The 26,401-nt window shown below is 39.7% G+C and overlaps 1 protein-coding gene across 1 annotated transcript in view; it reads right to left on the bottom strand.

Annotated features, from left to right (window-relative positions):
- LOC109089795 (netrin receptor UNC5C-like) overlaps window positions 1-26,401 on the bottom strand; it is a 100,531-nt gene that overhangs the window by 58,939 nt on the left and 15,191 nt on the right. The window contains 1 exon segment of the mRNA XM_042757253.1: window positions 18,493-18,602. Coding sequence (XP_042613187.1) covers window positions 18,493-18,602 — 110 coding nt within the window.

Below are 26,401 nucleotides of genomic sequence, written 5' to 3'. Positions count from 1 at the left end.
CTCTCATTGTGCACACATTGCGCTTGTTTTGCTTGCTTGACAGTAAACACATTATATTAGTTGCTTTGGAGTATAAGTCACAGCACGTTTCAGATGACAAAAAACATAACTTATATTTCAGAAGATATTTCCATTGCTATTACAAGATTTATGTATTGCTTTGGAGTATAAGTCACAGCATGCATTATTACAGGACAACATCTTGTGATTACAGTACTGTGCCGCTGTAATGGAGCAGCTCTAATGTGCACTGAGCTGTTAAATTAAAAGATGAAGGTAAAAATGAACAGTGAAAAAAAAAAAGCTTGTACAATACATTTTAATGGGCATAATTAAGTGTGAAAATAACTGAAGGAAATTTCCAATTTGCTAAATAAAGCCAACTAGCCATTATTTATATTCTTTTGATTTCTGTACCCAGTATTTTTTTTTATTATTATTATTATTACAAATGCAATGAAAATACAGATACCAATATTGGCAAGTACCAAAAATAAAAGTATCAGTATTGGACTCATTCTGGAATAAGCGGTATCCGTGCATCGCTACTCAGAGGTAATAGAGACACTGCTGTAGTTTTACTGTTTTAACAAGTCTCATACGACTCATACGAAACAAGAAATATCAAGGCATTGAAGAGAAATTTCACAATTATGATGAAATATATAAGCTTAATAGAAATGCCCAAGTCTGTCTGTCTGTCTGTCTGTCTGTCTGTCTATCTATCTATCTATCTATCTATCTATCTATCTATCTATCTATCTATCACTATATGGACAAAAGTATTGTGACACATGTCTTAATTACTGAATTCAGGTATTTCAATCAGACCCATCGCCACAGGTGTTTAAAAATGGGTCATTCAGTTTGTGATATTTCACCCCTGTTAGATATTCCACTGTAAGTGGTGTTATTGGAAAGTAGAAGCGTTTAGGAACAGCAACAGCAGAAGATCATGTAAAGTCACAAAGCAGGTGACCAACGCTCTGCTGATTCCATAGCTGAAGATTGCCAAACTTCCACTGGCATTCATCTCAACACAAAAACTGTGCTGCGGGAGCTTCATGAATGGGTTTCCAGTTGCATGTAAGCCTTACATCACCAAGTACAATGTCAAAGTTGGATGAAGTGGTGTAAAGGAGCTGACACTGGACTCTGGAGCAGTGGAAACCTGTTCTGTGGAAGTGACACATCATGTTACCTGCCTGACTGCATTGTGCCAACTATAAAGTTTGGTGGAGGAGGGATAATGGTATGGGGCTGTTTTTCAGCGGTTGGGCCTGGCCACTTATTTCCAGTGAAGGGAAATCTTAAAACTTCAGCATATTTTTGACAGTTTAGGGGAGGCCCTTTTCTATTACAGAATGACTGTGCCCCAGTGCACAAAGCAAGCTCCATAAAGAAATGGGTGGATGAGTTTGGCATGGAAGCCCTGACCTCAACCCCATCCAACACCTTTGGGATGAACTGGAACAGAGATTGCAAGCAAAGCCTTCTCGTCCAACATCAGTGTCTTACCTCAGAAATGCAAAAAAAATTAAAATCCTACAGAAACACTCCAAATGGCTTGTGCACAGAAGAGTGTAAACTGTTACAAGTGCAAAGAGGGGATCAACTCCATATGTTTTTAGTATCTAATGGTATTTATTTAGACATTGTATTGTATTTAAATATGTATTAGAATATAGAATCTATGTATTTAGAATCTTTCTGTCTGCCTATTTTCAAAACATTCAAACAGCATTCAATATTTTTAGATCATTTAACTCTAGTTCAAATTACAGTTGAGTATATACTTTGAGTTACACTTTATTTATACATGGAAGGATGGACAGACAGCTAGACAGACAGATTTCATATGATGCAATAAATTAAGCATTTCAGTAAGCTATTTCTCTTTCTGCCATTCCATTTCAGATTCTAATTACCCTCCTTTGTGTCATGGCCAATTCAATTCAAAATTCACACAGATGATTCTGTGTGAATTCTGATTCTTTAGTTGTGAATTTTGTACCCTGTAGTGAAGGTATTTGAACACTATCAGTAAAGTCTAAGGTTGTTTTATTCTCCGGTATAAAAACACACTCTCACACACTGCCTGCAATACTACAGAAAACTAATTTAAATATTTGCTGAAGTTCTTCTCAGCAGAACTCCAGGTGTGCGAGGCCCAAAAGCACAATAACAGCTCTAATTCTGTAGCGTTCTAAACCTTTTAAAACCCACATCTCTTCAGAAAGGAAACCTGCGTCCTTTCATGAGCTCTGAAGATTGTACACAGTCTCGTTGTGGATTCAAGCAAGTGTCGTCGAGTCCTCGCAATCAAGGAACACTCCAAAGGGGAAATAAAGTGGGCGGTTGTATATATAGGCTTCAGTGAAGGTACATTGAGGCTGAGCTCCCAGCAGAGGCTTGTAAGAACTCACCAATGTTGCTGAAGTGCTCTACACTGTGCTATGTGGGCTATCGTGAATTATGCAGCGTATTCAGCGATCAAACTTATGATCAGCGCGTGCAGCACGGCTACTTTAATCTCACACACCTGTACCCCTTTATTCAGCAATGCTGTGGATGTCTTCATGCAAATGACTCAAGAAACTGATGGAGAGTTTGGGGTGTAATGAGAGGAATAATCCACCTTGGCTTTACAATTTCCACCTAGGTTATGCAAAATGCATGATATTGCCATGCACTCTGCATAGAAGTCCTAGTACAGCAGATGAAATATTAAACATAACTCATAAGTATGGAAAATGCAGGCTTTGTCTGCATCTAAGCTTATGGTCAATCCAAGCAACAGAAGTGCCCAATCAAAACTGAGCACAGTATATTAGCATAGGTATAATGAAAAAAATGCATATTTACTCATTTAATTTAAAATAAAAACAAACAGACAAATCAATTTAATGAATGTTAATTTTGAATGGTTGTGTATATTATCTGCAGACTTGTGCCCAATTTGACATCTGAGTTCACAGCAAACCTGTGTATCTCTCTATAGAATAAACATAGCTACAACTCAACACTGAGAACATCAGTGTACGTCCTGCAGATATCAATAATCAGACTGTATTTCATCAACTAATAACACTCCAGCGGTGGGAGGATTTGAAGTACAACCCGATGCTGTTATTACAGACACCTGGAATTTACTCTCACCTTGAGCTCAAACAAGCACAGAAGATGAAACAGACAGAGACACACACACACACACAAACACACACACACACACAGCTTGTGTTTCAAGGAAGAAAGAAAGTCATACAAGTTGGGAATGACAAGAGGGTGAATAAATGATGACAGAATTTTCATTTTAGTGAAAATGTAACTCTTGTAACTTTTATTTGTGAACTATGCCTTAATGCTGCTCTTAGTTTGATCTGCTATCTCTTCTGAATTTATCATGATTAATCATATTGGACCATCTGGAAATAATGTGTTTCGAACAATCCTGCCAGGCCACATTGAGCTGATTTCTTTTGTATCTACAGCGAGATAGAGAGAAAGGTAGTAAAAGTAGAATAACTTTAGATGTCTCTTTCATCTTTTTGTGATCTGACGCTGCGGCTGACAGCCTCTTCCAGCAGTGTCGTCTGCAGGCAGAGGTGTGTGTGTGTGTGTGTCTCTGTGTGTGTGTGTGACACAGATATTTGAGGAACGCTGTGAAGAGATTTTTCTATTTTCACAGAGAACAGAACAGAGAGATCCGCCCTGGAATTCGCTCAGCTGGATGAACTCTTTTTCATGAACTTCTTAGAGAAACAAAACATTCATTCAAACATCACTGGGAAATGAAGCCTACTATTACTAAAAAATGACATGCAGAAATATATGAAACGAAAAGTATTTAAATCCAAGTATTTTTCTCATAAATCTGGATTATTAATATTTTGCCATAATCGAATATTACTAAATAAATGAGTTCTTTTGATTAATGACCACATTCATTATGTTTATTGGTTTAATTATATCAATATGAGCGCTGTTCAAGCACTTCAAGCTATATTTTGGAACACATGTTAATATAGTGAAATACAGTGGAATATTACAGTTGAAATCAACTGTTTTCTATTGTAACATATTTTAAAATGTATTTTATTCCAGTGTTGCAAAGTTGAGTTTTCAGCATCATAACTCCAGTCTTCAGCGTCACATAATCCTTCAGAAATCATTCTATAATATACTGATTTAATTTGCTACTCTTATTATTATCAATGTTGAAAACATCTCAATCAGCTACCATGTTAAATTTAACTCATATAACTGATAGATGAGTAAACTGTCTAACTAAAGTATGTCTGAGCAGCCAGAACCCTTGAAAAACCACACTCTCAGAAATAAAGGTACAAAAGCTGTCACTGGGGTGGTACCTTTTCAAAAGGTACACTTTTGTACCCATCGGGTTCTAATCTAATATGTACACTTTAAGTATTAATATGTACCTTTAAGGTACCAAAATGGATCCGCTTAGCGGGGACAAATATGTACCTTTTGAAAAGATCACTGACCCAGTGACAGCTTTTGTACCTTTATTTGATGATAACGTGGGTACATATTTAACAACTTTTGTTGTCTGTTAGTTGATGTTACTATATTTGTAGTTATAACTTGGGGGGTTTCAAACCACTCTAGGGACTGGTTCAAATAAAAAAGTACATTCAACAAAAATGGCAAAATAAATAAATAATAAATACATGGAAAAAAAAAATAGAGATTCAGTCCAATTTGGGTATTTTTAAGCAAATAATTATATATATATATATATATATATCAATATATAATATATATATATGAATATATATATAAATGATAATTATATACATATACAGTATATATATAAGAGAATATATACTGTGTATGGGGTGTTGTGTGTATGTGTGTGTTATGATTTTGCTTAATATTCAGCCTTGAAAACTAAGAGGACATTCAACAAGGAAAAAAAAAGATTACACACAAAAAACCGTCATATTGTTTAAAAGACTGGAATCCTATTAATCTGTTATTGTGTTTGCATAATCATCTGTCACTTAGATTACTAGTGTAACAACCACTTAGTACTGCTCAAACACACTAAACTGTCATGATAACAACATTACCAACACAGTACACACAGACAGACACACACACATACACATGCGCACACACGCAAGCACACACACAGCACACACACACACACACACACACACACACACACACACACACACACACACACACCACACACACACAACACACACACACCACACACGAGTGTAGCCTGTGTTATTGACTTGCTTGGCATTAGCAGTCTCATTAACATAATTGGCACAAGGGCTAGTTGTTAATTTAAGTTCAGTGAAACTACCAGCTGACAGACACCCCCCCCCCCCCCCCCACACACACACACACTGTATCTGTATCTTACAATGCAATGTGCTTGACATTGACCCCTACTGTTTCTAGTGTGATGGATAAAAGCAGAAAATAATATCGATCAGGAATTTTCCGCATGTCATATTCATTATTCGAATCGGATTCAACTTTCTAGTTTTTATTTCTAATAATAGCGCGCTAACCAAATTAACCCTAGAGAAGCCTGACGTATTAAAGAATAGTAAGAAAATCAATTTCTTTGAAATGGAGCATTGAACCTTTGACAAAAAATATAGTATGATATAATGAGAAAATGGAGCTCATACTCGATGAAAAAAAAAAACACCCCAGTTTTATTCAGAGGCTCAAACTAAGCAAAAATATGCAAATTGCTGCAGTTGCTATTATTTATATTGTAAAAGTAAGATGAATTTCTGATGCTTGTAATGTAAATCAATGAGATCTTTTGAGGCCAATAGAAATTTGGCATATAAAAATATCATTTGTCACTCTATATCGCTCCCAATAATATCTAGTAAGATAAATATTTAAATGCTAATTTTATGATCAAAGCTCGGTAGTTTTCTAGAAATATAATGCAATGCACAATGACGATTGAGAGATGAACAAATAAACGTTTAAACAGTTATTTTACTAAAAATTATGTTTGGATTATCAAGGAAGTCTACTTGCATCAGTCCAGTAAATTATCATCTTGTGAAATATTACTAACAATATAAAGTGAAGGCTTACTTAGAAAAATCAGTAAAAATCTCAAAGCAAAAAGTAGGGCTGGGAATCGTTTTAGAATTTTCCGGTTTTCCGGTTCCGTTCCGGTTCCGCCTAACTGTTCCGGGTTCCGATTCCGGTTCCATTAAAATTGTTAAATAACTATTAAAAATAGTGGTAAGGAAAAACTGCATAATACTTAACTTCTCAATGCTCAATACTGTTTTATGTACTTACTGTCAACTCAATTTAAGGGTTGGCAATGTCAAAATTCTACATATATTAAAGCAGTATACCAATCTTCACTAAGTAGGGGGTGGGTGATGGTTAGAAATTTTCAGATTCCGGGTTCAATTTAAATGAACTACTATTAGGGTTTTTTTTACTATTTTACCTTCATTGAATGTAGTGTTGCTGGAAGGTAAATAAGTAATGTTGAGTAATGCTAGTCCTCAATCAGCATGTGCTTCAAAGGTGATGTTTTTTTACAATATCAATAACATTTTGCTTTGCAAGCAGGAATTAATCTGGTTGGCCAAATAGTCCCTTGAGGGTTAATACACTTGTTCATTTCCCGAAATCTATAATGAAATATAGAACTGTATAACTTATAACCATGTATACACACACTTCCTAAAGCCCCTATTTTGACAAATAATAATGGCAGTCAATAGATGGTGATGCACAAACATGCATTGGAGTGGTTTCCACATTTTTAAACATTATAAAATGCATGTAAAACAAATATTTTCTATCACTTTGTTTATGCACTCTTGAAATGACTTGTACACTAAATAATCCAACGGACTCATAATGGGAGGACCACGGGCCCTACACAGAGATTATAGAATCTCACAAATGAGTTAGGTGTCGCCCATTAATCCCTCAGCCTCTATAGATGTCTGTTAGTGAGGCACCATGCGGCAGCGCCCAGGAGGAAGCCACACTTCGAAAAAGCTAAGTGAGCTCTCACCCCTAGGGGGCATTACAGGTCTTGAGTTTGATAAGCCAAGCACAATATAGTCCAGCATCCACCTATCCAGTGGGATAACCTCTGCTTGAAGACGCATTTCCTTTCTGCTGACCTCTGTAACAGACAAAGAGCTGGTCTGAGGTCCTGAAGCAGGTCCCCTGAGTTCTGTCTATGTAAGTGGGGAGAGCACGTATTGGACAGAGCAGCACCAGGGCTGTGGTCTGCCTCATGCCGGGGCAGTGCTTGCAAGTTCACAACCTGATCTCTAAAAGGAGTAGTGGGAACTTTGGGCACATATCCATCCGGGGTCACAAGATAATGTGAGAGTTGGCCAGTCCCCGAATTCCAGCAGCACGCTTTGTCAACTGAAAATCCCTGCAAGTCCCCGACCCTCTTAACTGAAGCCAAAGCCATCAGGAGTGCAGTTTTTAAAGATGAGATTTCAGCTCCACTGACATTATAGGGTTCGAAAAGGAGCTATCTGCAGATGCAGATAACAACTGCGAGATCCCAGTCCGCCCAGTCCAATAAGGCACAACCATGAGGACTTGCTCCTCGTCCTCCATGATCCTGCCAACGTCTGTGCAAGAAGGCTCACTGGGGGAAATACTTGTTGCAGGCCCTGCGGCCAGCTGGTTTTCAGAGTGTCCGTGCACAGGGGTACCCTCGGTCAGGGAGTAAAACAACTGGCATGGGGGAAGTTTCGGGAGAGGCAAATGGGTCTACCTGAATGTCTCCAAAGCGTTCCCAAATCAGCTGAACCAACTTTGGGATGGAGTCTCCAATCCCTATGGGTGAGACTGCTGTCGTGAGAGCTCGCGTCGGCTGCACAATGGAGCCTGCCTGGATGTGAATGGCATGAAGCGAACCTCAGATGCTTCTGACTCCACAAGAGGAGCTGGCGAGCGAGAGCCGCAGGGGGGCGCCCTCGGGCGACGAGGAGACTGAGTGGCCGAGCTGGCGGCAGTGTGAAGGCAGCATGGGCCGCCGGGGCAGAGGTATGTTTCATGGTCCTCAGACTGCGGCTTCTCGTTGAGGAGTATGGTAACAGGCTAACAGGAGTTGAGGAGCTGGTCCAATCAGACTCCCTCATGTCTGCCAGTTCAGCCATAGATAGTGCTCCTGGACCACCAAAGTTGACATCACCTGACCCAAGGAGCGTGACATGACCTTTGTCGCGCCCTGGGGGAGGGGCGATGTCGGTAGCAGTGTGTGCCTCCTGCAAGACCTCTGGGTCAGCACTGCCCTCGTGCAGCTCTTTGAGCACCTTGGCCTGATAGACCTGGAGGGTGGCCATGGCGTGCAAAGCAGAAGCGGCCTGGTCCGCAGCTCTGTAAGCCTTGGCCACAACGTGGACGAGAACTTACAGGCTTTGGATGGGAGCTTGGGACCACCACACCAGGTGGAGGTGCTCTGAGGACACAATTGCATCGCAACAGATCGCTCCACTGGGGTATTCCCCCCTTGGCCGCCCCGCCATCGAGGGCAGTGAAGGCAGAGGTAGGCACCAGGACACGGTTTCAGGCAGTTAAAGGTGCCTTCCACGAACTGGTAACTTCCTGATGCACCTCCGGGAAGAAAGGAACCAGAGGGGGGCGCTGGCGATCAGTGCGTGCAGCCCCCACGAACCAATCATCCAGCCTCGAGCTTTCGGGACAGGGTGGAGGATTCCACTCGAGCCTGATTGCTTTCAGTTGGCTGCCCGGGAAAAGCATGGCCTTCGGTCAGCTTCGGGATCAGACCCGCAGGCCATGCTGGCTAACCCCAGAGGGAGGCAACAACAGCCGAATCCTCATCACCCAGGACTCAAGCCCGGCTTGTGATGTGGCAATTGACATTTGGTCATCCTCCGGAGCTCAGAAATGAGATGCTGGGAATCCTGGTAAAAGCGCCCAGCAGACTCAACCGGAAGCTCCACAGCGTTTGTTACAGAGTGGATGTGTGTGAGCCAGATGGGCCAGAGGAGGCTGTCGGGAAGCCCATACCGTAACCCTTAGATCACCCTGGCCATCAGCAGAATTAGCCCTCTTATGGGACGAGGAAGTAGATTGGTGTGGTGGGAGAGGGACTCGATCTCGAGTCTCGATCTTAACGCCGAGATGGTCATGTCCCAATAATAAGAACATCCATGAACGTAGCCTCAACATGCTGAAAGCCCAGACATGTGACACAGCGATCATGGCCGTCACGAGGAGCCAAATATCGACCGCACCCAGAAATGTACGGGTGGTATGACATCTTTAAAAAGATGCAAACATAACCCGCATACCTCTTTTAGAGGAAATACGCTCTTTCAGAGGTGGCTGAAGTGCTCAGGGGAATGACGGAGCTGGGAAGAAGCGCAGGAACTCTTCAGCGAACAGCACTGCTGAACCGCACTGTCACACCAACACCACTGAAGACTCATTTGTAAAAAACTCTGGTGATAAAAGCAGTAAGATGTGCTTCGGCATCCGAAGGCGAAAGCTTGAATGGCGAGTTGCTCACACTGCTCTTTTATATACCACACACCGCGGGCGAAGCTCGCGATGCGAATTCCGCAGACCAAGGTACTCAGCGTACCATTGTGCTCGTTCTGTTACCACTTGTAAGGTGACTGGTCTCTCGGAGAGGTGTTTTTTTCAGCAAAATTTGATCAAAATGATATATTTAAGGGTTAAAACATTAAATGTAGGATGTCATGTACAACAACAAGGGCTTGATAGTTTAAAATGTATACAGCTAATATTGAAAAATAGTATACATTTTTCAGTGTAAACTGTGTAATATACGCTGGTATTCTATTGAGAACACAGCCCTCAAAATCCCGTTCCTTAGTTTGTCATAAACCTCCTTATGTTCTGATCCCAACACTCTGATAACTCGGATCAACTTCCTGTTCCTGCTCCAGGTTGGAGAGTGTATGTGAGATCTGAGCACATGTTTTCTGAGAGCCAATAGCTGTGTGAAATATTTCAGCAGATAAAGTCGTTCTGTCTGTTTCTTTTGTGATTCCCATCAAAGTTCTGCCCTTGACTTAGAATAAAGAAAGACGCAAGAGCGGAAAAATTCCTCTGCGCAGTTGGGCGGATGGGAAATGTATCTCTCTCTCTCTCATCGCTCATCTCTCTCTCGAATTCCCCCTTGTCGATCAGACTCTCGCTCTCAACATCACACACACCACACACACCACGAGAGTAATGAGGGAAGGTTGGGGGGCCGTTGAACAGACAGAACGTGGTGCCATCGGAGCATGTCACTGATCCCAGAGCTATATATACCTTTCAAACGAACACACACACCCACACTCACACACACACACACACACCACACATCACACAGACACACACACATACCCACACACCACACCGTGTTTGCTTAGAGCAAGTGTCATTCTATTAGTTTTTTCTGCAGACATGATGATTCCTCAATCACAAAATTAATTTTCTCCTAATTATATGATTAGACTGCTTGATGCAAAAATAAACATTGAAAAAAAATCCCACAATTGCAACATCGAAATAATCTATCTATCTTTCATCCATCAATCAATCTGATCTATCTATCTATCGTCGATCTATCTATCTATCTATCTATCTATCTCTCTATCTATCGATAGATGACTGAACTGAGAACATTTAAGTCTACTAAAGACATGAAAGAGCAACTTTAAAGCAATACTTTTTCATGATCAAATCACAGATAACGTTTTTCATACGCTCTATTATTTCTAATCAATTCCAATGTGAGAAAAGTCTTATTTTTGTAATAATGATGTCGTCGCACTGAATTATGAAATATCAGCTTTTTGAGCAATAAGAAAGAAGAGGAGACCTAAGATTAGAGGAAACAGAGGAGAATGAGTATGAGGCTAGTATTGAGGCTGTTGTGTATGCTGTGTCTCGTTCTCCTGAGGGTAGAGAACTGTCATTAATCACAGCACAGATGCACGAGAACCTCCGAGAACAACAAACTTCCCAGAGATCCCACAAACTCCACACGCGCGCAATACGACAGACACACACACACACACCACACGACACAACACACACACACACACACACACACACAGCACACACACACACACACACCACTGCATTACACTCCAGCTCATGTGTTTCCACTCTGTGGTGTAACCGTTGATATCACCACTCTTTATTTGTTATATTAATTGTCCCCCAGGCAGTGGCTTTAAGAAAGCATCTGTTAAACATGAAATGGAACATGAAAAGAAGGCCTATGTAGTAATTTCAGTATTAACCATTCAAATAAAGCTTTTCTCCCTCACAGTTATTTATTTAGCACAAATTTATCAAGACACTTAATTCATCAGAGTCAGTATCTTGTGTAATTAATTTGATTGATTCATTAATCTGCAGCATTATTTTATTTTATACATAGATTTAATATTAAATGTATTGAATGATGGTCCTCATATAGGCCTGATCGTATGGCATGGTTGGTGTTTATGAATGATAGAGGGATGAAAAAACAGAAGCGGGAGAGTGAAAAAAATGGAAAGCAAGAGAGGAGAATGAAAGTGTGTTGAGTATGAATGAACAGGCTGCAGACAGCAGGGCCAGATTTTCGGTTACGGGTCATCATGGAGATCAGTTGTGTGTTTAGCGTGTGCGATTCGTCCCTTGAGTCCTGTATAATGAACACACACTTCCCCACGAAACGCCACATGTTAAAAAGTACTACACACTCACTCACTCACACACTCATCACACACACACTTAAACACTTCTTCCATGACCTCTTGCACTCACTTGAAAGCTTAAACACACCTCACACACACTCAGCTTCACCATGCCACCATTTCCTTATAAAATAAACCTTCTCTTAATGCTTCTTTAAAGCACTTTAGGTTTAGCGCAAAGATACTGTTCTTGTCAAGAAACATTTTTGCTTCTATCAGTATTGATTCTAAGTGCAAACAATTGAATGAATGTTCCAGTTTATATTATTTCTGCGCCATAAAAAATAAAAAATAAATGACCAAAAATGTTTGTTATTTGATGTGTAACAGCTGTCTAATTATTGGGCGTATTGTTTCGATTATAGTATGCAATGCAAGTTTTGAAGTAATGATAAAAATTCTTAAAACAAGATAGTATTAATATCTTATCAATAACCATTTCTGTTGCAACTATTTAATATTGGTGGCTGTGTTCAACATCAATTAAATAAATGTTCCAGATTTAGTGTTTATAGTATTTCTTCCATAAAATGTGGGTATTTGAGCTGTAAAGTGTTTTTTTTTTTTTTTTTAGTTAAAAGAAGTGGACAAAATGTACTTGCATTAAAGACATGACAAAAATTCAAAAGTAAGGAAAAAAAAAAACTTTTTGAACTGAAGTTTTATTGCAAGTTAAAACGGGGCATATTGTCATGTGTTTTTTTTTTTGTTTTTTTTAAAGAAACAGTGTACAATCTGCTATTAAACTGGCTGATGCATTTTAGCACAAAAAAAAATATGAATTACAAAATTCATAATGTAGCATTACAAAAAGCAGACGTTTTCTGGGGGCTAACATAAATAAATACGTTTCCATTAATATTTATATTAATTATAAATTCAAATTATAGATTGGCTTAAAAACATTTATCTATTTCTGTATATATAGTACAGTATTTTAATGTTTTGTTATTCTTTTTTTGATATTAGAGGTTATATTACATCCCTAGCTGTGTTATTCCTATGTATGTCTGCACTAGTTTTGTACTTCTACACTGGAAAGCTCCTGTCGTCCAGTCTAAATTCCTGTGTGTGTCTTGGTAATAAAGCTCGTCTGATTCTGAAAAAAAAAAAAGTTTCTTGAGAGCATGCAAATTCAGGCATATTAGAATGGTTTCTGAAGGATCATGTGACAACCGACAAAAGACTGAGGTAATTCAGCTTTGGGCATCACACAAATAATTACATTTCAAAATATATTCAGAATAGATAAAACAGCTATTTCACAATATTACAGTTTTTTACTGTGTTTTTTGATAAAAACACCCTTGATGGACAGGAGACAATCACGGAGTACATCCTGTTCAAAAACATAAAAAGTCTTCTGGGTAGCGTATTTTTTATATTGTTTTCAAGTGCAAAGCTGCCATGTAGTAAGATAAAAGACACATGCTCTCTCTCAAAAAAGTGCAATTATTAATGGTAAAACCAGTTTAAAAACCAGTTTATTTAAACATTTTTAAATGTAATGGCATTCATATTGATTCATAAATGGATATACCACATGTTCTAAGCCATATTCAGATGGCTATTGGTCAATGGACACATGCTTACATATATTAATTTATGACTTTGACCCGGTGTGTGCATATGCATACTGTCAGAATCTGCGTGTCAGCACGCATATTGCATTAAACTCGGCGCGGAACCAATACACCACTCCATCTCCAGATCCATTTCTGGAATTGACCACACGGCGGGCTGACAACATTACCTTAACATACAGCAGACATCAGCACATTTAATTAATGGCACACCAGCAAAGTGCTGTGTCCGTAAACAGTCTCAGGCATACTTCTTATTAGCATAAAAACACAGTAAAGTAATTTTTACTCTGAGCTAATGAAGTACGATATTTAATTCCTGTAACCTGTGAGGCTGCAGGAGCAATCAAACCACTGCTGAAGAAGCTTGGTTTGGCAGCTTTCTGTTGAACCGTGTGTGAGAAGTAGTGCTAAGGAGAAAGCTAAAACAAGCAGGGTTTCTAACTTAAACTACATTTGTCAGTAAGCGTGACAGCAGCTTAGCTGTTTTCAATAGTGCAGCTTTTCTACTAACCACGCTATTTTTCCCAACAAGGCTAGGCGTGTAAAGGCATGGCAGTTTAAATTTTATATTCACCCCACCACACACCCAAAATAAGTCCTAACCACCATCAACACTAGAAAAGCAATTACAAACTCAAAACACTAATATTTTAAACCAGACAAAGTACATTTGGAAAGGGGAGACACCTTTTGCAGGGGGCTAGTTGTCACAACTGTCCAATTACACGAATGTGTGTTTTCTCTAGCAGTGCTTTTGTGTGCTGCTTTAAAACATCAAGATCAAAAAACTTACTGATCTTATTAATACTCAGTCTTACGCAGTCTTCTGTTATACTAATCTTATTCATATAAAATTATAAAGTCAATATATACATCATTATGGGATTTTGCCCGCCAAACTAAGGCTGTCACATTACTTATGTACACATTTATACATATTCACATTTATGCATAGTAATTTCATACAATGTTATGACTTGCAATTTATGTTAGCCAAAGCAATGGTCTAATATTTTTGTATGTGACAGTTTTTTATTTCATAAATGTCATTATAATAATTTATATAACGTTATTCTATTCTATTCTATTCTATTCTATTCTATTCTATTCTATTCTATTCTATTCTATTCTATTCTATTCTATTAGTGAGGTCGATGAATTAATTAAAGGATATACTGATTGATTAATTAAAATGATCTTGACAGATATTAATTGCTGAGAAAAATCCTTTATTTGGAACTGTTAGTACTGAAATTATATACATCTCAGAGAGAATGGATTATTCAATTAATCTTCTAATTTTGTATTAATGATTCTATTTTTAAACCATTTTCTTTATTATTTTTGTTCTGAAATTATTTTAGCCTCTGGAGGTTTCCATTGTAAAAATTATATAGGTTTCCATATAGTGTGACAACATGCCTCACTATGGCATGTCATAAATAAAGCATATGTTCATGAACGGTATCTTTTTGTCCTATAGGCAATAACAGTGGAAATGTTCAATAGTTTTTTTTTGCAGCCCAGACTTTAAGAAGAAACTGAAATTGGACTTTCAAATATACACTTAGCCTGAGAAATATTCACCAGAGTAACAGAAAAAGAAAATAAAAAAAGTGACAACTAGCTCCAGTCTCTTCTACTAAGAAAATGCATAGAACATTTTGGATAAAAAAAAGACAGTGAAACATGAAATTTATAATAAAAAGAAAAAAAAAATCATGTTAGAATGATTTCTGAAGTATCATGTCACACTGAAGACTGGAGTAATGATGCTGAAAATTCAGCTTTGCATCACAGGAATAAATTACATTTTAAAATATATTCAAATAGAAAACATAATAAACATATTAATTTTAAATTGTAGTAATATTTCACAATATTACAGATTTTCCTGTATTTCTGACCAAACAAATGCAGCCTTGGTGAGCAGAAGAGACTTTCATTTAAATTTAAAAAATCTTTGAACTGACTAAGTGACTAAGTATCAGTATTTGTCCTGTTAATTATAGGGTGGAAAAATGGCAGTGTTCCATGAGATGGTGGCCATTTACTTATGAAAGTGCAACGTTGACGGTATAAATGACTGGAAAACTACTTTAAATTATGAGGATCTGGGAGCTTAGAAAACCACAGTTTTACAGCTTCAACAACATTAGTATGAAATACAGTTTGAGGTCTTAGTTTGTGTGTTTATGTGCTGTCTCTAGAGTGCTTCAAGTGCATCTGCACGTGTTTCCCACCGTGTCCTGATGGTTGTCTGCAGATTTTTACGGATGTTATGAATAGCACACACCATTCATTGTACAAACACAGCTCCCTCAGTACATAAACTCCTGCCACTGTATTACGCTTTACACGTGTATGTGTGTGTCAGAGGGCAAGAATATAATTGTGACTGTATTAAGTAGAGGTCTTTGGTCTCTAAACTATGGGCCTGCCGGTGGAATCCAGGTTAACTTGTGATGTATAGTTATATCCTATCACCATAGAAACAGTGTGATTTTAATGAGGGCTCGGGAATTGGCCAGGTCCCGTCTTTCTGGCACGGTTATTTTAGACCGTTCTGGCTCCCTAATGGCTGCGGCTCATGCTGTGGGTGTTCAGAAAATAAGCCCAGTGAACACAGAGGTCATTCGCTTGAATAGTTCAGAAAAAGCAAATGATATTTACATGAAAATGTATATCCTGACCGGGTCACGGTGTTCCCAGCACCCTCCGGGAACATGCATGCACGGGGACTGGTAGCGAAGGTTTTGGCACACAGTCCTAGACGGAGTCAGAGAGCGGAACAGAGAGATATTGCAGCATCGGTGGAATATCACAGGCTCTTTCTATTACATCTCAACTTACTCGGGCGGAATGTGTGTGTGTGTTGTGTGTGGGTGTGGTTGTGAAGCGTCCTCTCTGGGAGTCCGCTGGGGGCAGCTTGTCGTTTATGGGTCTTGCTGGGAAACCTTGAACCTCCGAGGGTCAAAATCAGGAGCAGAAACTACTCTGAACGGCTCTGGACCAACATGACGCACTGCACACTGACAGCCAAACTCACAATGCACATAAGAGCATTACACTACATTCACACACTACAGCATACAGCAGCACAGTCTGTACGGTTTGGAACACCGTCACAGTGTAGAAGAAGAGAAAAGTCCATCAAAACTACGGACATAACACACACACCAAACACCACACACACACCAACACACACACACACACACACTTTAAATGGGTGGCTATCAAGAAGATGGTGTTTAATTGAAGGAGGAACATGTCTACCTGGACAGTGATAGCTGTCTGATTTTTCCCTGTCTTATCTCGTATAACTCCTTCGTGTCCGTTAGTTTGTAATTATTTAAAATGTGGATATATAGAATATATAGATATCAGAGATATATCTATATTATATTAGATCTATATTAGACGTCGTCTATCTAGATGAACTGTTTAATTCAGAAACACTAAATACCGTACTCATTTTAAGTATTCATTGCCTGTACTATCCGGGGTCAACGCGCTTCCATTTGTTTAAATTATTACAATCTATGTAGATCAATAAATAGATACACAACTAAAAAATGACTAAGTTAAGCAAAGGAGAAAGGGTAGAATTGAGAGAGTACATTTAAATGAATAATTGTCATGGCCGCCAGCTTCCTAAGTGATCAAACTTCCACTAGCCTTGATATGCATTTTGCGTACTTAGTAAAATGGATTAATTAAAAGAGTTGTATTAATTTAAACAGAACAATAATTAATTTTAAAAACAAAAAAATGTGAGGAATATGAGCTGGCCAACGTAGGGTCCAGGTTTAAATAGGCCGAGGGTGGTTTGGAAGGATTTAGAGTTAATAAAAAAGGGCCTTAGTGAAAACTAATTAAAAAGTACGAAATTAAAACATGTAGTGGGGTTTTAAGAAATTTTTAATTGTTGGTTGCAAAACTATAAAAATGAGAATAAGAAACCAAATATAAAATCGACTCAAAAAGATAGAATGATGGTTTTTAGTTAATAGGCACTGAAAAATTAAGATTTGGGCTACACAAAGGAATTAAAAAAGATGGAGGGGAAGCCTGTAGATTGCAAGTTGTGATTGGTTTGTTTGGGGGTTTTTTTTGTTAATATCCATGCACAACATGTGGCAAAACTGGGAGACCAGTTAAAGCAGTCCGTCAAGTAGTGTGTTAGCTGGCCTCATGTACTACGTGCCACACTTCTTCGCTATTTTAACACAGTGTCAGCGACCTTAGAGTTTAGTGCAACTAACATTCCAGAAAGATATGACCGGTTCTGTCTACACACAACAGTGGCATCAGAAATGTATTCGGACATTACAGGCATTAAATAAAAAAAAAATTAAAAAGTGGAATCTGCATTCAAATGATTTGTGTGAGCTTTTCTCGACCAACGTCACATTTCCCAAGCCACATTTTCACATGCGTATTTAACCAGCTTGCTATCGCCAGGTCATTCTCATGGATAATATGAAAGTCAGTTCTGCTCACAGTGCACACAGGGTGTCCCTCGCAGAATAAACCAACCCTAGTTCAGCTCTTGAACAGACGAACATGGTCCACAAAGCCTGACAACAACAAAGGGGTCCAAGACTTTTTTGCATGTTCATTTGTAGTGGAATAATACATTTAGAGTTAGATAGAGGGATTGTTGTGGAACAAAGTAACGTAGAGACTTATTCAAAACATGTGTGCGTCCTTTGTATGTCTGGATACAATCTGCCCCTCACACATTTACAACATTTGTAAACAAAACAAAATACAGTTACTTTCACTTTCACACAAAAATCGGGGGGGGTGTTGCTGCGCTCAATGTTCACTAAAAAACATCTCTAGATCATACAGATGGGAGTAGGAGAAAAGCATATTTATAGTAAAGTATGCCTTCAGCCCTGTTGTACCTCTACTAAATTTGAATCCGGGGGAGAGGGATGGTGTCAATGGAATAAGAACATGTGTTTAAATAGTACATTTAATTATAAAAAAAAAAACTAGTTTGACAGCTGCAACACAGGAGAGAGCTTGACATTCCATTCCCTATAGCAAAGCTGGATCAGTAAGACATTGACGTATGGTGTGTGTGTGGTGTGTGTGTGTGTGTGTGTGTGTGTGTGTGTGTGTGTGTGGTGTGTTGTGTGTGTGTGTGTGTGTGAGTTTTGTACCTCAGCAGGTGGTATGCCCTCAGGTGGGCGGCACTGCATCGGCAACAGCACTTCCTGTTCGAGTGACACCTCCTTCCCCAAGGGTTCCTGCTCAAACGTCTTTCTCAAGACTGTGGAGAATGGAGAGAGAGAGGCGACTCATTTACTTAAACTACATTAGTCACATAGAAACAGTGCAGAATATTTCTCTATTTCCATGGTCATTTTATTTTGAAAATCAGTTTATTCCAGGTTTAAATGGAAAATACCAGATGACCTTCTCTCAGACTTGGATATAAGACGTAGGGCGGAGAATTCATTATCGCAGGTGCAGTTCCATCTCATGTGTGATGTTTTCTGGTAGGCTGACAGTGTGTGATTGGTTTCTTCACACAGGTGAAGAGTACAGCTCACAGGACGTGTGAATAACGCTCATATCTGCCATATTCTCAGGTCAAAGCAAACATTTGTGCTACTTGTTCACTTTGTTATTTATAAGTTCACATGCGGGTGTAAAATATCTGTTTTTGCCCTGTTGGTTTCTGTGTGGTGTGTGTGGTGTGTGGTGTGAGTGTGGGTGTGGGTGTGTGAGTGGGTGTGTCGAACACAGAAGGCCAAACTCATCTCATCTTCAACACATCCTTCTCTCACACCTCATGTGTGAACCTGTGAATTGTAAATGCCGAGAAGTGTGTGAAAAGTTGTGGAGGGGGTGAATATGTGAATACTAAACCTCTTTCTCTCTGTTGCTTTGTGAGGTTTGTGATATAGTTAAAATGCCCCATTATGGATTTTTGAAAATTACCATTCAACACAGCTCTAAGTGAATGAAAACATCCTGCAAAGTTTTAAATCTGAAAGTGCACCGACTGAATCATTGAATGAAAGTCGTTTTTAAAATGAATCCCAAGCCATTTCATGTTGACATCAACATGAAACATTAGCATATAGCCCGCCCAAGTGTTGGTCTTTTCTGATTGGTCTGAATGAAAATTCAAATTCATTCTTTGCCACAAGTGCCGGCTTTTGGAGCAGTAAAAATATCTGCTTTGTTCCCAGTAACGCTGTACACCCAAAGCACTCACCGAGACAGACGCACAACCGCTGCTTATCAGACATTACAGAGACATGATGTTAAGTAAATGCGGACCAATCGGACCGATCACCGCAGCTTAGTGTCACGGGAAAAGAGAGGATCTTGGTTTGGAAAACAAAGAATCGTTGAGTCGAGAATCGGGTTTGGGAGTTGTTGAGCAAGGAAGGTAAAAAATTGAATGCATCTGGATAAGACATGAAAGTCTTTTTTTGACCTAACATGGCATGTCCAACCATTTGTTTGGGACGTCCCAAAGCAAACTAAAACCAAATATGAACCTTTTATTTACCCATAACTAGGGGCAACTTTAGGACTGCATATCTGGTTCCCTGTTGCTGATTTGCTTAGGTGGATGATGTAATACTCGACATTGCGTGATTAGTTGACGATACTTCAGTGTCAAAACAAACAAAATGCTGTGTTCCTGAATTAGAAGCACAAAATGAGGACGTTTTGTAAAGAAAAATGTCTGGAGGATTTCGGGATATAAGCCCAGAGGAGAATGGTTTTTCTTTTGGAAAACTTTGTTTTCCTTGGCTCTCGGCATTTTTCAGAGGCGCGCGCGCACCAGCGCATACGCGAGAACGATCATCTGTCCGCTGACTTCCGCATACAACATCAGCAGAAGTGAGAATCAAAAGTGTTTATTGCACGTGTTGAAATCTTGGGATATTTATTCTTACAAAATGCAGTGGGTTCGCTACAGGAGGCCGTTTTATTCCCCACCACCGAAAACCGTATGATGCACGCACTTTATTTCACGTCTTCTGAACTGTTGACAACCAACACCCGCTTACCCCCATTGAAAGGCTTGGAGGGGCCAGGACAATTTTTATTATAACTTTGACTGGATTCGTCTATAAGAAGAAAGTCACATACACCTAAGATGCTTTGAGGGTGAGTAAAACACAGGTTAATTTTCATTTTTGGGTGAACAGACCCTTTAATAATAATAATACAGATGCAGGGACGGACAGACAGGAAGACAGACAGACAGAGCTGGGTAGATTACTTACAAATTGTAGTCCATTACTGATTACAGATTACATGAGGAGAACTGTAGTTGGTAATGTAATCTATAGGTTACTTATTTTAGGTAATATATTCTGAATACTTTTTAGATCACTTTTTTAAAAAAAAAATCTAACTTGCTTTACACTTACCACTAAACATGCCATATCAATATAAAAGCAAAGAGAAAGAAAATATTTTCAAGTTTTTGATCATAAAGTGCATTAAATATAACATTAAAACAAGGTTTCCCAAACTGGGCTTAATGTAAGAACAGCAGTGGGTTTGTGAGTTGATAAAAAGCTTATACTGTAATGAATTAAATCATGAAAGTGTCAAATAAATTATTTAAACACTTGAACACTAAAAGTAGAAATATTTTATTTTTTAACCTGCATGTCAATGTGACCATTAACTGACACCAGAGAGCTGTACACATGGTAATGGGGTTTTTAAATTATTGAAATATTAACTGAGCAAAAATTTTTGGGAATCCCTGCATTACCATGAACAAAAATTAATAAACGATGAAAATAACAATGACAATTTATGCCCAAAGTCTTCCAGATTTGATTTTTTTTTTTGTCCAGACTTCCAGAATCAAACGATTCCTGAAGGTTACTGAATATGAGGACAGTGTTTCACAGCTTTACATCACCATTGTTAGTAACTTGCAATAATTATTTGTTTCATACAATTTTTTAATTGCCTGAGAGGTGCTTTTTTTCACCCAAATTCAGAAGCACAATTTGCAAATTTATTTGCATTTATTTACACTGACATTTACATGACCATCCTATATTGTGATTATAGTAAAAGTTAAATGGTATGACACAGTAGGATTTTTAGAAATGGAAAAATTAATAAAGAAAATAAGAATTAGGGAGAATCAATAAATTATGAATGTTTTACTGCTATTGTGGGAATAATATGTAATCATGTAATCCATAAAAACTGACTGTAATCTGATTATGAGCATTATGTAATAAATGTATTATACTACTCTATTTAAGAGTACTTGATTTTCTGGAATCTGATTACGTAATCCAGGTCACATTTAATCAGTTACAACCCTAGTTTTGGAAATAGACAGACAGACAGATTTCACCTGTGCATTGCGATCGGTTCAATAAATTCTGATTCAATGATTTTGTTTGTGTCAACGCTCCAAAAATGTCATGTTCATTCATTAATTCATTCAAGTGTTCTGTCCCTGTGTGTTATTTGGATGACTGAAATTATAAAAAAAGATTGAGAACATGACCAATTTGAACTAGATTTTACTTCTTGCATAACATACTGTATCTTCGTCTCAACAATAGCTGATGTGCCTGTAGTTGAATGGATGATTCCCCTGAGCGTTTTCACTCGTCAAAACACTGTAAAATTATTGAGATCAAGAAACATATTTTTTTTTACCTGCTCACCCTGAACCTTCAATTGTCTGCGCTGTGATTTCTCCATTCAACTGGACATAAAACACCGCCCCCCACACACACACAAACACACCCACACACACACACAAGCGCATAAGGAAAATATTTTCAGCCTGTCAAGCTTTTTACTGCTCTGCTCATTCAGACGCAGTCACACACCACACCAACCATATGTGTCTGTTTTTCCTTCACATTACTGATGGAGGTAATAGGGCAAATAAATCATGTCTCAGAGGAGGTGTGTGTCCGTTTTTGTGTGCGAGTACGGTAATGCATTCAACTCATAGTTTTAGAGGCTCTACATTTCTACAGTAACAAATCTTAAACAGCATTAATATCCTGAACAGAGCTGAAGCCACACACACACACACACACACACACACACACACACAACAGTAAATCCAGCACTCCTATTTCATTCATAATTATAATGTCTGGACTTCAGCAACAAAAAACTGACCACAGTCCCTCAACACATCATGTATAATGTCGAGCGCTAAAGTCACTAAACTAATCAAATATACCATTTATCATTACACACTCCCTAAACTGTAAATAATACAAACTAATTATATATATATAGTATATATATATATATATATATATATATATATATATATATATATATATGGCTTGTTCTTATAATTCTAAAATATAACATAAATAACATTCTCTCTACAATACAAAACTTTCTGATGCAGACCTGTACTCATACTGACCTGAGGATTCAAGCATCCATCATAATCCAAACAAACCTTCAAAAAAGTGTTGCAGTCGGGATCAGTATGAACCCATCATCTCCATTAAACACACACACACATACACACACACACACACAGGACAGCGCCTATGTGTTAGAAACTCACATGAATTTATTTGGGCACTAAATTTGTGGTCGTGTTAATCAGTGAGATAATCTATCATCTTTGTTCAATCTTCCTATCATGGCCGTCTCTCTCTCTCTCTGTGATAGTGGCTATATGTCTGTGAGAGTGTGGTTTTTGTGCAAGTGTAATTTGTATCTTTGTGTGTGTGTTGGCGTGTGACAGAGAGAGAGTTTTTTCTGACCTGTTCAATCACCCATAAAAAACCCAGTTGAGAGTTCCCACAATGCCCCTCTGCTCACAATAGTATGACTGAATGAGTCAAAACACACACACACACACACACACACACACACACACACACACACACACACACACACACCTATGTAAATATATCTAAATATCTGGGAAAATTCCATTCAAAGCCTATTGTTTTGAATATATTGTAAGCTAATTTCTAAGTGAATCACCCTGGACTAACCTGAAACATACAACATTTGGCAGCGCTAGATGAATAAAGACATAAATTTAGTTCCTTTATGAAAAAGGGCCATTCACAAAGAATGCATCCTTGCTTTTTAGCCCCTAAGGCTGTGTGTACACTGTGAGGATTAATGGACAGATCCAATGTGTTTGGCAGATATATGATTTGTTTTTTGTCCCATCTGTTTACATTCAACTCAGACATACATTTATATTCATAACATTTAAATTGATCTGCACTGTACTGTTAGTCAGTCATACAAGTAAACATCTATCTATCTATCTATCTATCTATCTATCTATCTATCTATCTATCTATCTATCTATCTATCTATCTATCTATCTATCGTTCTACCATTCTATCTATCATTCTATCTATCGTTCTATTTGTCTGTCTGTCTATCTATGCATCTATTTCTATCTAACCATCTATCTATAGGCCTATCAATATGTCTCTCTAAGAGTGATTTGAAAGCATGCTCTAGCGCTTATGGAGTCGTGGTACTTTGATGTCATACAATGATCACTCTGCGCAGCGCCGCTTCAAGGCGAACACACTTATTGACATGATTGGTGATGAAAATGATGCAGGGCAACAGTTATATGCCCCTAAAATTCAAGAGAATGGGGCAAAAAAGCCCTGTATGGGTTTTTGACTCATATTTATATCATATGATATAGTTAAGCAATATCACACAAGTTCCCTTTCAGTCGGTCACTCTCGACGTCACGTCAGTGACCGACGATTGGGATATCGCTTCAATAGACCAATCTAATTCGGGTGTAAACTAAACAAACCAATGCACATAGGCATGTAATTATTGCATCCAGCTGCTGCTGATCACAGAGTGAGTATAATAAGGCAGCAGGTGCAATGCATACCAGTTTTTTTGCTTCGGAGCCGTGCTTTAGTATGGTTCTGCTCAAACTCTGTCTAGCTATGAACTACGAGTTCAGCACGCTCTCAGAAGCTTTGTGTGTTGGCGAGACGGTGCTTCAGCGGTGGTCGTTCCCGAGTTGAGTGGGTCGCGCACTTCAGGCTGCACTACCCCCTGTTGTGCACTACCCACTATTCCCCTGTGCGCCTCAGTACTAAAAGAGCATTTCCTAAAGAGCAAATTTCTCTAAAAGAGCTTCACATGTGCATCTTTGTAAAGAGGACAAATCACCCTTATAAGTGATTTAGTTTGCTTGGCATCCTCTTCGGGTGCGTCCATCCCCAAGGTTCTTAACGAAAGTCACGGAGGCGGCTCTTGTTCCCCTCAGGGAACATGGTGTCCGCATCCTCAACTATCTGGATCAGTTGTGCTACCTCAACTACGATCAGTTGTGCAAGGACAGGGACCTGGTGCTCTGGCACCTCACCCTGTTGGGCCTTTGGGTCAACTGGGAAAAGAGCAAACTCTCCCCGACGCAGAGGAACTCTTTTCTCAGTATGGAGTTGGATTCGGTCAAACAGAAAGCGCGCCTCACAGAGGAACGTGCACGGTCCGGTGCTAGCCTGCTTGAATACGTTCAAGGGCAGGACAGCGGGTCCCACTGAAACTTTTTTCAGAAGGCTCCTGGGGCATATGGCGGCCGCAGCGGCACTTACAACGGCCGCTCAGCCTGTTACATATGAGACCGCTCCAGCACTGGCTTTATGGCCGAGTCCCAAGGTGGGCGTAGAAGCGTGGCACTCACCGGGTTCAAGTTACACCGGCCTGTCACCAAACCTTCACCCCGTGGTCAGATCTTGCATTCCTCCAGGCAGGGGTGCCCCTAGAACAGATCTCCAGGCATGCTGTGGTTTACACGGATGCCTCCACCACTGGCTGGGGGGCCACGTACAAAGGGCATGCAGTCTCAGGAGTTTGGACGGGACTGCAGCTGCATTAGGCACATCATATTTCCTATAGTTGTTAGCAGTGCGCCTTGCCTTGAACCGTCTCAAAGGGTGCTTACGAGGCAAGAACTTGGAACTTGGAGTCAGAAGTTTTTGAGGTCACTTCGTGCTGTTCACATTCCGGGCCTGCTCAACCATACAGCCGACGAGCTGTCCTCAAGCAATGCTCCCAGGAGAATGGCGACTCCCCCCCAGACGGTCCAGCTGATTTGGAGACGTTTTGGAGCTGCTCAGGTAGACCTGTTTTGCTTCTCCAGCATATGAGACCTCTCACTGCCAGTTGTTCTATGCACTGGCACACAGCTGGCCACGAGGCCTATGCAAAAAATAGCGTGTTTCCCACAGTGAGCCTGCTCGCACAGACACTGTGCAAAGTCCGGGGAGGACGGGAGCGAATCTTGCTATTGACGCCATATTGGCCCACTCGGACCTGGTTCCCCGAACTAGTGCTCCTTGCGACAGCCCCTCCTTGGAAGATTCCTCTGAGGAAGGATCTACTGACTCAGAGACGGGCAGAGTTTCTAGATGACCTACCCCAGGAGGTAGCGAACAGCATCACTTTGGCGAGAGCACCGTTTACAAGACATGCTTACACTTTGAAGTGGAACCTGTTTGTCATTTGGCGAGCTCACTCAACTACAAGTGTTTCATCCTCCTGGGTGCTGGCTCATGGCGCCTCGCTGACAGATATTTGTAGAGCTGCGGGCTGGGCGACCCCTAACACGTTCGCTAGATTCTATAGTCTTCGTGTAGAGCCGATATTCTCCTGTGTTCTCACCTCAAACGGGTTAGTGGCCGCAGAGAGGCCCCGGTTAGTGTCAGCTTGCTAAAACTGCTCCAGTGTGTCCGTGCTATAGACCCTGTTGAGATCCTCCTTCACCCTCGGCAGCCGGACGTGGCGGAACGTCCAGCGCCAGGCCTTCATGATGAATCCGTGAGAACCGTGGAAAGCTGGGTTCCATATTGAGACCTAAGCGGTATTCGTATGTGTATAGTCCACGGTATAGCCTTAGAGCCTGTGTTTCCCCGGGAGACTTCTGCCTTCCCAAGAGGGTCACAATCACCTCCAATTTCTCCATATACACCTAAATGGATGCTATATGTGTATTTGCTCCCGAAAACTCCTTCGGGAAGGATGGGGCTTCCCAATTCGTCGGTCACTGACGTGACATCTCCGTTCCCTCCTTCAGGGAAC

Source organism: Cyprinus carpio, chromosome A5 (genome assembly GCF_018340385.1).
Source record: "Cyprinus carpio isolate SPL01 chromosome A5, ASM1834038v1, whole genome shotgun sequence".
Lineage (NCBI taxonomy): Eukaryota > Metazoa > Chordata > Actinopteri > Cypriniformes > Cyprinidae > Cyprinus > Cyprinus carpio.
Note: the sequence above shows the minus strand (reverse complement) of the source record. Positions and strands in the feature narration are given on the sequence as shown.